At 46.2% G+C, this 14548-nt stretch overlaps 1 protein-coding gene across 2 annotated transcripts in view; it reads right to left on the bottom strand.

Moving 5' to 3' along the window:
- Positions 1-4594: 4594 nt before the first annotated feature.
- Positions 4595-14548, bottom strand: part of CDYL (chromodomain Y like) — a 270153-nt gene continuing 260199 nt past the window's right edge. For both annotated transcript variants that reach the window (XM_058285185.2, XM_058285186.2), the window contains 2 exons: positions 7527-7670; positions 4595-6235 (listed from right to left, as the gene is read on the bottom strand). In XM_058285185.2, coding sequence (XP_058141168.1) covers positions 6077-6235; positions 7527-7670 — 303 coding nt within the window. In that variant the 3' untranslated portion in view covers positions 4595-6076. The remainder of the gene's footprint in view (positions 6236-7526; positions 7671-14548) is intronic.

The following is a 14548-nucleotide window of genomic DNA, read 5'->3' as shown; positions in this document are numbered from 1 at the left end:
GCAGTGATTTCCCTCAGTCCCCACAGCTGGCAGATTCTGGACTTCAAATTCGTTCCCTTAGCTCTCTGATGCTGTCAAAAGTGCAATGTAACCTCTCAGCTGCCTATTTCTGATTGACACATAACCCCAAAGTAAAAGTGGTCTTGCCTTGAATTGTTCTTCTCTCCTGGACCTTGGCACAGTAATTTTTAAAGCATTTTATTACCTTTTTAATGTTTTAAAGATTTTAAACATTTACTCTATCTTTACTCTACCTTTACTTATCTTCAGTGGGAGGGTTGGTCTCATTGTCTAGTTCATAATTACTACAAACTGAATTCTCTGATAATTGTTTTGTGGTTACAAAAATACCTGATTGTTATGACAGACATAAAGTGGCAGGTCAAAAAAAGATAAAATCTAGATCCATTAAAGTACTTTGGGGGAGATTTGAAGAATATGCTTAATTGATTTGGTGGCCTTTAGTATGGAACAAGATTTAGCAGTAAAATATCTGATGGACGGTAGTGGCTGCAGGTGGTCTAGGAGAGGGCAGCCTGGGACACTGAGCTCAGGAGCCTCAGTTTCACCTGAGTCCCCCAAATCTCACTCTACCCAGCCCATTTGGTGGTCTCTGTTACTGACCTTTCTATCCTCTGGTAACTGCCTGTTGGGTATTGAATTATGTACCCTGTAAAAGACATGTCCTTAGTCTTGGTCCATGTTCCTGTGAGTGTGGACCCATTTGTAAATAGGCCCATTTGAGGATATTAAGGTGAATCAGGGTGGGTTTTAATCTGTATGATTAGAGGCCTTATAGAAATTTGAAGGTAGTTTAGAGAAAGTCACAAGAAGCAGCCAGAAGTCAGTGAAAACCAGAAGAGCAGACACAAGGAAAGGGAGCGCCATATGATGGAAGGCAGATGTGGCAGTTTGAACTTATTTTATGAACCCCCCAAAAAGAGAAATATTATGTTTTAAACAAATCCATTCCTGTGGGTATGAGACCCATTTGACTGGATTACATTAGTGGGTGTGATTCATGTTGAGTCTCTGCCCTCTTGCTGGGTCTGATATAAAGGGAGATACTGAGACTCGGGCAGGTGGAAGAAAAAGGGAGTTGGGATATTCAACTTGGCAATGTGAGAGGGGGGATGGCTTGAGCACGAAGCGCCCAAGAGCTGGGCCCACAGAGCAGCTCAAAAGGAGACCTCCAGCCCTGCTATACGCCTGGCAGCTCACTGCTGAACTTGGGAAGAGAGAGGACAGCCCAGACTGATAGAGGAGGCCTGGAAAGAGACAAGACCTGTGCTTGGTTGCTCAAAGCCTAACTCCACGAGACGGTAGATTCTGGAGGGGAAGGCAGAGACCTCTGCAGAGATTGGCGGCCATCTTGCTTCACCATGTGGCAACAACGCCAGGACCAACAGTAGCTGACTTTTGTGAGAAAGCACCTCTTATGGTGCTTTGAGCTGGATTTTGGAACTGTGAGGTTTTATTTCAAATAACTATCCTTTATAAGGGTCAACACATTTCTGGTACTTTGTCTTGACAGCCCTTTGGCAAACTAAAATTGCAGAGGTGCCAGCCAAGGAACCCCAAGAATTGGCAGCTCCAGAATGGTACAGAATTTGGTGAGAAAGTATGGAATAGCTGATGCCTTTTTATTTCCTAAGAATAGTTCTTCTTTCTTTTATTGTTACTTTTTAAAAGCCCCTTCCCCAGCTCCCACTTTGAAGTGGGGTAGGTTCCAGCCTGATCAGAAGGCCTGAGCACTAGCCTTGGATGCATGCTGCGGGAGAGAGGGGCAGAGTCTCCCCAGGGGCTGATGTGGGGAGAAAGCCCAAGCTGGCCAATGTAGGAGGAAGGGGAGGGAAAGGAAAGAGGCAGAAAATTTGAGCTTCCAGACTCCGAAACTGTGACAGTGAATTCCTGTTAAGTCAAGTGGTATGAAGTGCTTGTCATAGCAGCCTGGGCAAACTAATACACCAGCATTCCCCAGCCCGTGTCCTCCTGAGAGCATGGAGAGGCTTCTGAGACTCTTCTGACACATGAATCCCAGGCTGAAAGGTACTTCATTAGGGTTTTACAAAGTGTCTCCGGAACATGCCAGGGGGGACCCAGATCTTCCAGGGAGAAGTTTGGAGGCAGGTGAGCAGCCACCCCGAGGGCCTCTGTGCCTGGAGGAAAGCCCAGAACCTGAGAGCAGGAGGTGCCTTGACTCATCACAGCCACCTGTTAGATTTCACAGGAGAGGAAACTGAGGCCCTGAGGAGTCAAATGATCTGCCCTTGCGTGGCCTGCATGCAGGAAGAGCTAGTGCTTTTCAACTTTGCAGCTCCGTGCTCCTGCCTTCCTCAACATCTTTACCTGCTAAAATCCATCACACGCGAACTGGCGGAAGGTGGTGGAGAGTTTTATTGCACATTTTGCAGTCCGCTCAAATCACCTATAGAGCTTTTAAAGCTCTCTATGCCCAGGCTGCACATCAGGCCAGTTAAATCCCAAACTCTCAGGAGAGACCGAGGCCCTGGGGTCTCACCTGACTCCTCCCTGCCTGGCCATGGGGAAGGGTAGGAAGGACTTGGAGAGTCCACGGCCGTCGGGCAACCCATGGCCTGTGATCCTGTGACGGGCAGAGGGGCAGGGGGACGGATGGAGGCTGCAGGGTGGCTGGGCACTCAGGGCAGATGACCAGGCACGGCTGGACCTGCCAGAGATTTCTGATGAGCTATGAACCACTTCTGCACGTGAAGGAGCTGGACCCATGCCCCATGCTCTCAGTACGAGCACTTCAGCTCAGGTCCCACCAATTTTAACGTTAATTTCTATTTTCCTAAATCCTACGTTGTCGTATAAAATGGAGGCACAACTCTATGTGTGTACACAAATATTCTATATCATAGGAAAGGCCCTCACAGCTTACGACCAAGAGGCGCGTCACTTCTTGGTGGGTGATGCTTCTCCTTTTGGAGGAGCTGAAACACATAGAAGGTGCCAGCCAAGAAGTTATACCCAACTAGGCTCGAGCCCGTGATGTGGCCAAGCGAGAGGTGAGGGTTGACCGGGGAAGGTGTCCCCCGGCCTCCTGCCTCGCCCGGAGCCTCAGGTCCACCCCACTTACGTTTTGAGCAGCCAAAAGGGGCCCAAGGAGCCGTGCCCACGGCTGCGCGTCCTCCACGCACTTCTCCCCCTTTACAGCCGGGCCGTGGGGTTCCCTGAAAGATCCCCCCCCAGTTCTGGGGCCTCCTGGTTTCTTTGGCCATCACCGGTCTCTGTGCCAGGGGTGGGAGGAACGCAATCAGCCGACCCAAGGATTTTGGAAGCTCTCATTTTATAAATGCAACAACAGGAGATACTCCTCTTTGTGAGACGAGCACCCAGATGAGCTGGTACTCGCGGTGCTGAGCGCAGGCCAGCGTGGGCCGAGGACATGCAGGCCCACAACCACTGGGGAACCTGACTTCACATGCCCTCCTGGACCTTGAAAAGCTTTGGACAGAAGCTGTTCCAGACCTGCTTTTTCCACCTAAGACTTTATCCCATTCTTTTTCAACAGCTGTGTAGCCCACTGGGTGGTCGTTGCCTAAGGACTTATCCAAAGTGCTACTGATGGATGTGCATTGGCGTTTCCAATTTTTCACCTCTAGGAACACCTCTGAGGTGAATCCAACTGCCTATCTTTACCCTTGTATTTCCTATTAGGTTTCATTCCTTAAGATGAATCTTTATAAATGGAGTTAGGGGGTCAAGGTTATTTATTCTTTAGATACCGTGAAACCGTCCTCTCGAGTTGAACGGATTTCGACCCCATCCAAGGGATCGCGTTTCCCTTCACCTGCACAGCGCTGGGCACACAGGGAGCATGTTAAGCCTCCTCCGGGCTTGGGCTTGGTTCTCCTGCCCAGGGCAAGCGGAGCTCAGTGGAAGGGGTACCTCAGTGAAGCGGGGCTCGGGCCTGCTGAGCGAGGGGGCCAGCAGGGTCTGGAGGACGCACGGTCCTGGATGACGGCACTGGAGCTTCTCATGAGGGGAACCTACTCCGTAAGTGCCCGATGTGTACATTCTAGAAGCACACCCACCCAGTGGCTGGGCTGGGGACGTGGCCGCTGAGTGGGCGGGCGACCTGAGTGACGGGCGCTGCGGCTGATGCCTCAGGTTACTCATCTGGAAGGTTTGGGCGGAGAAGGAACAAGACACAACGGTGACACACAAAATCTCAAACCTAACACTGGATTATAGAAACCACAGAAGTTTTTATGTGATGTGAGAAGAAGTTTAAAAACTGGCAAAACTAAAGCATATTTTAGGAATGTCCTCAGTGGCAGTAATAAAATTGACACAACATTCAGGTAATGGACTTGGGCGAGGGGCAAGGTGGACAGGACTTGAGAGGTTGCTGTGATATCCCACTACTCCGTTCTACTTACCTAGGTGACAGCCACACGTGAATGTGTTCCATGGTTTCAACTGTACAGATGTTTTATCCATATATATATATTTGACAGAAAACGAGAGAGAGAGAGAGAGAGAGAGAGAGAGAGAGAGAGAGAGAGAGAGAGAACCTCCTTTGAAAACCCTCAGAAGTAAAGAATTATCAGGGAAACATATCAAATGTGTTAAGAAATATTAGTTTTATTTAACCAGTTTTCACAGCTGAATATTTAATTCTATAAAAACTTTACAGATTGTACAGTTTATATATAGTTCAAACTACTGAACAAAAAAGTAGGTCCCACAGATGCAAAAATACTGTACCAATCGATCCAAGGCAGAGGGAGATTTACACTGTACAGCTCTCCGCGCGGCCGGGGAGGCGGTCAGTTCTAAGTATAAACTTCAAAACTGTACAAAAATAAGGTTTTGATTTTATTTCATTCTTCATACATTCAATATGATTGCAAGCTCAGAAGCCTAACTAAATAATAGGCATCTGGAGTCAGGAATCAGTCACCAGTCCTGAAAGGAATGCAAAATGGCTATTTACACAGGGCACTCTCGGACACTGTTTGTCTCCAGTATATTGTAGACATAAAAGCACGAAGAACATTAGATGTCTAATAGAAGGTAGTTTTTTTCTTTTTTGAAGGGAGTTTCTGCATTTAATAGTGTGCCAAAAGAATTTTAACTTATTAAATAAAATATATTCTAAGTGAACCTAAAAATTACACTTTATAAACATAAAAAATACTTTTTTTGGTGTAATACAATTGTATCTGCAAATAGAAAACCAAAACTGTGTAGAAAGTAGTATTTCTCACCCAGCAACAAGAAGCACTTATGTAGTTATTTTTTCAAAAGGGTCAGAAAAACTATTTATTTAAAACCCCTCTAAGACTATATCATAACTTAGATATTCATACGTAAGCTATTCAGTGATTCACTAATACTGCAAAACAAGCTTTCTTCTAGAGAGACAGTGGTTTCTTCATGTCAACTGGGTAAGAACTGGGCATATGAGAAAAAGAAAGGGTGGAAACAATGGGTTTCTCAGCATGAATCCCAAGCATACATTTTGTCTGGGGGTATGTTTGTTGGTGGATTTTTCATGAGAAATATTTATCCTAAAAGATGTCTTACTTCTGACTTAGAATTTATCTCTGAGGTATCTGTACCTTTTTACAGACAAAGGCAATCTCCTCTCAGATCTTTCTATCAACACTTGGGGCAGAGGAGGTGGAGGCTGGCTAATACCCCTTTAGATTTTGTGTTCCAGAATGAAAAAAACATGAAAAACAAACATTATTCCAGACTTCCCTGCCAACCCTGAAACAGCAAAACACAATTCTTTTCCTTTTTATACAGTACTAGCCAAAGAGAACAAAAATTGGAGCTTCAAAGAGCAGTCTAGAGCTCACCATTATACCTGCAGACTTGTGGGTAAATTAAGTATAAAATAATGATGTTTGGACAAGGGAGCTTGGTAGTTATTTATTTTAAAGTTACAGTACTTAAAAACTCCTTGATAATAAATAGCTTGGATGGTTCCAGTCCTGGTTCCAAGCATGAGCTATGGGAAAACTTGTTTCAGGCTGTGAGGGTGGATTTGGGCAGCAGGAGCCACAGTTCCAGTGTCATCCGGGATGCGGCCTGCCGATCAGAACTCATCGATTTTCCTCTGCAGGTATTTCAGCATGGAGTCCATCCCCTGGGCCGAGCCCCAGATTTTCTTCAGCACCTCGCACTCCCTCTCGTTGGCCTGCTCCAACTCCATCTTCATGTTACAGCGCACGAGGGCTTTGGATTCCTCAAGCACCTGGACCAGAGAGGGGGCCGTTAGCAAGGGCGGCATGTGCAAGCACTGCCTCCATGCCTAGCCCATGTCCAACCCATGCCCAACCATGTCCGACCATGCCCAACCACACCCAACGCATGTCCAACCCATGCCCAACCACGTCCAACCATGCCCAACCACATCCAACCCAAGCCCAACCACACCCAACCACATCCAACCATGCCCAACCACGTCCAACCTACGCCCAAACACGTCCAACCACGCCCAACCCATGCCCAACCACACCCATGGAGGAGCTGTCAGGTACTGATGGAGCAACTGCCAAAGCCGAGGAACCACCTGTTAAAAAAGGTTACTAGAGGGGAGCAGATGGGGCTCAAGGGGTTGAGTGCCTGCTTCCTACACGGAAGTTCCCAGGTTTGGTTCCTGGTGCCTCCTAAAAAAAACCAAAAACAAACGAAAAAACCAACTCAGGGGATCCGATGTGGCTCAGCGGTTTAGCACCATTTTCCCACATGAGGTCCTGGGTTCAATGTCTGGCAGCACCTGGTACCTCAAAAAAAAAAAAAAAAGGATTCCCAGATCTTTTCCCCACACTACGTTCCCAGTTTAATAGAGGCATAAAGTACATTTCAGTTTCAAAATGGCCGTTAAGCTATTTCAAACAAGAGTTGGCGCCGTCGGCAGCCCCGACCTTGAGTGGGAACTGCAGCCCCTGCCCTGGTGCTACTGCTGAGCCCGTGTGGAACCCTGAGCAGATACCAGATCTCCTGAGGGAAACTCCCAGGAGGACTGTTGTGGGGGTTTCCCAACCAAAATTTAATTTAAATACTAGGAGGGTTTTCATGTGTCTGCTAATATTCAACGTTTCACCCTGTAATTTGCTAAATGCAATTCTGTTAGCAGAAGATAACATATTTTATCCAGTCCATTTATTAAACAAAAATGTAGGTCCACTGTGTGTGTGTGTGTGTGTGAATGAAATGTTGAGTATGTGAAAGGGCTTTGAAAACAGGACAGAACTATGTAAAGGTTTGTTTTTGTGGACATCTATAGGACATTTTAAGTTACAGACCGAAATGCCCGATTAATACCCATTCCTTTAGCTCCTGGTTAACTGCAAAGGGAGAACAAGATAAGCAAATGTGATGGAGGGGTTATCAGGTATGGCTTGTACCAGCATTTCCCACCAAGCTGTCTCTGTAGAGAGCAAATGAGAAGTATTTAGGAAGTACTGTCATCTGTGTGTGCTCTCTGGAGGAAAATGCCACGGTAGTCAAAACGAGAATATGTGCAAGAAAACCAGACTCACAACTGGGTTGCACGAGGCGAGTTCCTTAATTCGAACCATGACTTCCTGTGTGAACGTCCCTGGCCAAAACACCTGGGAGACCAGTCCCTTGCCACAGGCCTCCTGCGCGGTCAGCTTCCGTCCGCTGAGCAACATTTCGTTTGCCTGCCGGAAAGAAGAATGCACGTGCTGTGAGACGGGACGGCGAGCAGGGGGAGCCCGGCTGAGAGGCAGCCCTCAGGAGCCCGCACCGGCAACCCACGCGAACAGTCCGGCCGTGGGCCTCGGCTCTGCACCCTCCCGTTGGCTCTGACGTGCTGGTTCTCAAGGCACCCCCTCATCCAAGGTGGCAGTCATGTAAGCAGATGTAAAAATAACCTACCGAGCCAGTGATTTTCAAAAACAGAATGGAAATGGCTTTAGGATTGGACACAGAATCACAAGGACTTAACCAAAAAATCTAAACGAGAGATTTGCTATTAATTTGAAGATTTACACGCATATCCAGCTCCTCCACCTCCCAATGCCAGCCCCTCCCATGCATTAACTCATTAAATGCCCAGACGGCCCTGTAGTTTTAGGGATTTGAACAGAATTGCTACAAGGTATTTTCTGTATCTGAGAGAGGCCACTGATGGTGACTTGTTCTCATCTGGAGATAATGTTCTTGCAGTAGTGGACTGACTCTGATGGGGGCATGCTCTGGACACCACGCTCTGTCACTTATGTGTTAACTAAGAAACTACCCAGGCCTGGAATAGGTCCGGGGACACTTGCAATCTGCTCAAGGTGGTAAGACCACGGTTCCTTCAGGCCACTCCATGGAGAAGGCTGACATCTGTTTCAGTTTTTTAAAAAAAATTAAGTTTGTCCTAGATTCTCGATTACTTTCAACGTCCCAGCATGGTATGGATGGAGTTTACATCATTGAAGTGGTGGGATGAGATGCGGAGAGGAGAGAAGGGGAGACTACACATCTGCCAGCATTCTGACCCGGCAATTTCCCTCCAAACTTGATTGTATTGGCTGAACCTTTCTTGAGTTTTATGCAAACAGAGCCCACAGCTCAACCCGCCCCTCTGAGGAAAGAAACGGCAAGGCCGGCTGCGATCCATCGCCCTCTTGGGCATCAGAAAGACTCGTCTGCCCTAAATCTTGGGCACATGTGGGAGTGCTGAAGTACCTGCAGATGCTCTGCGGAGCCCTAAGGTGAACCGTGGAAAGGAGGCCCATGAACCAACACTGGATTTAGAAACCCGCCCCGTCAAGACAGCTCTTCTGAAGGCAGGAGGTCCCCGGCCATGCAGGAGCAGCTGACAAGAGGCCAGGCCCCAGGGCCCCGGGCACCTTTGCCTCCTGGCTTTGTTTATGGCCCCTCTACACACAGAGAAGACGGCATCCCCGACGACCTGAGTGCAGGGTGAAGTGCGTTCTCCAGCCCGTGTGAACGGCACGTCGAGGGCAGCCCCCCGGCCTGCCCAGGTCCTGCCCCAGCACCACGCCTGCCACGTGCAGGTCAAGGTGAATCTCCCGCCGTCCTTGTCCCTTCCTCCCTCTCGCAGGCCTGGGGCCCACCAGGCCAGGGACTGAGCTCACCGAGAGCCCACAGAACAGGCTCCTCCCCCTGCGGTCCACAACCTGTGTCGTGGTGGCAGCCCGTCCTTTCAGAGCCCGGCCTGCCCCCGGGGCTCCGCCCCTACTTCTGGGATTCTCTCCAGTCCAGGCGGTGGGATGCATGGGACACAGAAGGGCACTTCTGAATTCACCCAGCCTCATGAACGACACAACCAGCTCGAGCCTTTTAATGCTTTTTTACTGCAGCTCAGCCAGTTAAAATGAGACTTTAAACTATAGGCATTGTGCAAAATAAGAAAAACATCCCCCTGGTAAGAATTAGCAGGATTATATGCAGTCACAAATCTGAGCGAGCATATTCTCAGACACTCATGTTTCAGCAGTTTTAAAATGAGGTCTTTGGAAGTGGAGGAGGCTTGAGCAGTTGGGCGCCTGCCTACCACAGGAGGTTCCAGGTTCAGTTTCCAGTGCCTCCTAAAGAAGATGAGCAAGACAGCAAGCTGAACACAATGAGGAAACACAATGAGGGACACAACAAGCAGGGAACAGAGGTGGCTCAAGCAACTGGGTGCCTCCCTCCTGCACAGGAGGTCCCAGATTCGGCTCCCATTACCTCCTAAAAAACGAAGACGAGGAAGTGGACGTTGGCCCAATAGATAGGGCATCCGCCTACCACATGGGAGGTCCACGGTTCAAACCCCGGGTCTCCTTGACCCATGTACAGCTGGCCCATGTGCAGTGCTGATGCACACAAGGAGTGCTGTGCCACGCAGTGGTGTCCTCCACACAGGGGAGCCCCACGCGCAAGGAGTACGCCCGTAAGGAGAGCTGCCCAGCACGAAAGAAAGTGCAGCCTGCCCAGGAATGGTGCTACCCACACGGAGAGCTGACACAGCAAGAAATTTGGAGAGAGAAGTGACTATAGAAAAGAAAATCAGGGAAGCGGACTTGGCCCAGTGGTTAGGGCGTCCGTCTACCACATAGGGGGGTCTGCGGTTCAAACCCCGGGTCTCCTTGACCCGTGTGGAGCTGGCCCATGCACAGTGCTGACGCGCACAAGGAGTGCCCTGCCACGCAGGGGTGTCCCCGCGTAGGGGAGCCCCATGTGCAAGGAGTGTGCCCCGTAAGGAGAGCTGCTCAGCGTGAAAGAAAGTGCAGCCTGCCCAGGAATGGCGCCGCACACACAGAGAACTGACTCAAAAGATGATGCAACAACAAGAAACACAGATTCCCGTGCTGCTAAGGATAGAAGGCGTCACAGAAGAACACACAGCGAATGGACACAGAGAGCAGACAACTGGGGGGGGAAGGGGAGAGAAATAAATTAAAAATAAATCTTAAAAAAAAATAAAAAAACGAAGATAAGCACACAGTGAACAGGCACAATGAGCACAAATTGGGAGGGGTGGGGTGGTGATAAATCAATAAAATAAATCTTAAAAAAAAATTAGGTCTTAAACTCCTACCCACGGAACAGACTGCAAAGCAGCAGTCATTTGAGAAAGTGCTGGTGGCCGTTTTGTTTTGAGACGGCAAGCTGAGCGAAGGACTGGGATATAGACAAGCTGCCATAATACCCCATTCGGGCAAAATGACCTGACCACGTAAACAGTTCCTGTGCGAGAATCTGGACAAACACTGAGGGGCAGAGTGAAATGGAGACCTCTCTGGTTCAGCCAAAACTCTTAGCCCAAGCAATATGGCAGGGAACCACGGCCGGCCTGCGTCGGCGAAGACTGGGGAGTCTCACCCTCAGGGAGGCAGTGGCGGCGACGGCTCAGGCCGCGAGGAGATGCCGGCCGATCGCTGGCCGTCTTCTAGCCTCCTGCCCTGCAGGACTCGGAGGGCGGCAGTGCTCGCCAAGGGGAGGCTCGTTTGTCAGACGGCCGTCCTTCTTGTGCCCCTCCAGCCCACCACGCTCTAAAGCCCTGGAGGGCGGGGAGGGGCCGCGTCTCTGCCGCGCCCAAGGCCCAGCAGAGCGCCTGCCACTCCGCAGGCCCTCGAAAATGTTTACCGAGGGGCTCCAGGGCTGGACAAGGAGCTCCGAACTGCGGACAAAATGCCCTCTAAGCATTACCTTCATTCTGGCATTCTGCCTAAGGTGCCACCTCCAAAATGCCCTTGCCCACATCATGCCTAAATGCCAAGGCTGTGCAAAGTTTCCCCAGATCTGCCGGCCAGCGCGTTTTATCAGCATCCTAGGACGACCGGGATCATGCGACCAGTACCAGCGTTTCCAGCCACAGTGCAGTTATAAATCAAAATGCGCTGAAGATGATGTTTTCTCATCTTTATAAACTGATTTACATTTATATCTGATATAACTCGAGTCATACAATAGGTTACACAATCTATTTAGTTCATAGTAGTGCAATCATACAGTATTTGTCCTTTTATATCTGGCTTGCTTTGCTCAACATAATGTCCTCCAGGTTCATCCATGTTGTCATATGCTTCACAACTTCATTTCTTTTTACTGCTGCATAATATTCCATTGTGCGAATACACCTCAGTTAATTTATCCATTCCTCAGTTGATGGACACCTGGGTTGTTTCCAACTTTTGACAATTGTGAATAATGCCTCTATGAACATCAGTGTGCAGATGTCTATTTGTGTCACTGCTCTCAGTTTTTACGGGTATATACCAAGGAGTGGTATTGCAGGGTCACACAGAAAATCTATATTCACCTTCTTAAGGAACTGCCAAATAGTTCCTTCACAGTGGAACAGTCTACATTCCCACCAACAGTGAAAAAGTGTTCCTATCTCTCCACAACAACTCCAACACTTGTAATTCTATGTCTTTTTAATAGTGACCATTCTAATAGGTGTGAAATGATAGTTCATTGTAGTTTTGATTTGCATTTCCCTAATAGCCAGTGATGTTGAAAGTTTTTTCAAGTATTTCTGCCATTTGTATTTCTTCTTTGGACAAATGTCTAAGTCTTGCCCATTTTTAAATCATGTCATTTGTCTTTTTATTGTTGAGTTGTAACATCTCTATATATCATGGATATTAATCCTTTGTCGGACATGTGATTTCCAAATATTTTCTCCCATTGAGTTGGCTGCCTTTTACAAAGCACTGTGAGGTGCAAAAGTGTTTAATTTTAAGGAGGCCCCGTTTATCTATTTTTCTTTCATTGCATGTGCTTTCGGTGTAAGGATCAAGAAACTACCACCTACCACACAAGGTCTTACATTTTCTTCTAGTAGTTTTATGGTCCTGGCTTTTGTATGTAGGCCTTTGATCCATTTTGAATGGATTCTTGTATGGGGAGTGAGATTAGGGGTTGTCTTTCATTCTTTTGATTATAGATAAACAGTTCTTCCAGCACTGTCGGTTGAAGAGACTGTTTTGTCCCGATAACATGGATTTGGTAGGTTTGTCAAAAAACAGTTGACTGTAGAGGTGAGGGTTTATTTCTGGACTATCAAATTCTATCCCACTGATCAATGTCTGTCCTTATGCCAGTACCATGCTGCTTGACCACTGTAGCTTTGAAATATGATTCAAGGTCAGGAAATGAAATTTCTTCCATGGCGCTCTTCTTTTTTGGAATGCGTTTGGCTATTTGGGTGCAATTTCCCTTCCAAATTAGGTAATTGCCTTTTCTATTTCTGTAAAGTAGGCTGTTGAAATTTTGATTGGTATTGCACTGAATTTCTAAGTTAGTCTGGGAAGAATTGACATCTTCACAATATTTAGTCTTCCAGTCCATGAACACAGAATGTCCTTCATTTCGTTTGGGTTTTCGTTGACTTCTCTTAGCACTGTTTTGTAGTTTTTGGCATATAGCATTGTTTTGTATTTCTTTGGTTTCAAATTGATTCCTAGGTATTTGAGTGTTCTTGTTGCTACTGTAAATGGATTCCCCCATCCCCCCGATTTCCTCCTCAGATTGTTCAATACTAGTGTACACAAACATTGCTGATTTTTGCGTGTTGATCTTGTACCCTGCCACTTTGCTGAACTCATTTATTAGCTCAAGTAGCTTTGTCATAGACATTTCCTAAATATAAGATCATGTCATCTGCAAATTGTGAGAATTTTACTTCCTCTTTTCCTATTTAGATGCCTTTAATTTTTTTCTTGTCTAATTGATCTAGCTATAACTTCTAATACAATGTTGAATAACAATGGAGAGAGTGGTCATCCTTGCCTTGTTCCTGATCTCAGAGGGAAGCTTTCGATCTTTCCGCATTGAGTAAGATGTTGACTGCGTTTCTGTATATGTCTTTTATCAGATTGAGGACTTTTCCTTCTATTCCTATCTTTTGAAGTATCTTTATCAAGAATGAATGCTGGATTCTGTCTAATGCCTTTTTGGCATTGATTGAGATGATCATGTGGATTTTTTTCCCTTTAGTTTTCTAATGTGGTATAGTACATGTTCATTGATATTCTTAGACTGAACAAGTCTTGCATACCAGGAAAAAAATCCCACTTGGTTGTGATGTATAAGCCTTTTGATATGCTGTTGGATTTGACTTAAAAGTATTTTGTTGAAAAATTTTGCATCTATGTTCATTAGAGAGATTGGCCTGTAATTCTCTTCTCTTGTAGTATCTTTATCTGGCTTTTGTATTAGGGTGATGTGACTTCATAAAATGTGTTCGGTAATTTTTCCTCTTCTTCAATTTTTGGAATTGTTGCTAATTCATTTTGAACTGGCCGGTAGAATTTTACCTGTGAAGACATCTGGTCCTGGACTTTTGTTTTTTTGGGTGATTTTTGATGACAGATTTGATCTCTTTCAATGTGATTGGCCTGTTAAATTCTTGTATTTCTTGTAGCATTGGTATAGGTTGCTTGTGCTTTTCTAGGAATTTGTCTATTTCATCTAGGCTGTCTAGTTTATTGGCATACAATTTCTCATAATATCCTCTTGTGATCCTTTTTATTTCTGTGTGTTCTGTTTTAACTTCCCCCCTTTCAATTCTGATTGTATTTATTTGCATCTTCTTTTTGTCTTTTTTAGGCTGGCTAGGGGTTTTGTCAATTATATTGATCTTCTCAGAGAACCTTTGATTTTGTAGATTTTCTCTATTGCTTTTTGTTTTCAATTTCAGTTATTTTTGCTCTAATCTTTATTATTTCTTTCCTACTGCTAGCTTTGGAATTGGTTTGCTATTCTTCTTCTAGTTTCTCCAGTTGTTCAGTTAAATCTTTGAGTTTAGCTCTTTCCCCTTTTTTAATATAAGCATTTAGTGCTATAAATTTCCTTCAAGACTGCTGTATCCCGTAAGTTTTCGTAAGTTGTGTTATCATTTTCATTTGTCTCAACATGTTTATTTATTTCACTTGCAATGTCTTCTTTGACCCAATGCTTGTTTAGGAATGTGTTGTTTACCCTCCACACGTTTGCAAATTTACCTCTTTCCTAGTATTAATTTCCACTTTCATTCCATTATGATCTGAGATGATGCTCTGTATAATTTCAATCTTTTTATATTTATTGAGAG

This window comes from Dasypus novemcinctus, chromosome 22, assembly GCF_030445035.2.
Source record: "Dasypus novemcinctus isolate mDasNov1 chromosome 22, mDasNov1.1.hap2, whole genome shotgun sequence".
NCBI classification, from domain to species: Eukaryota; Metazoa; Chordata; class Mammalia; order Cingulata; family Dasypodidae; genus Dasypus; species Dasypus novemcinctus.
Note: the sequence above shows the minus strand (reverse complement) of the source record. Positions and strands in the feature narration are given on the sequence as shown.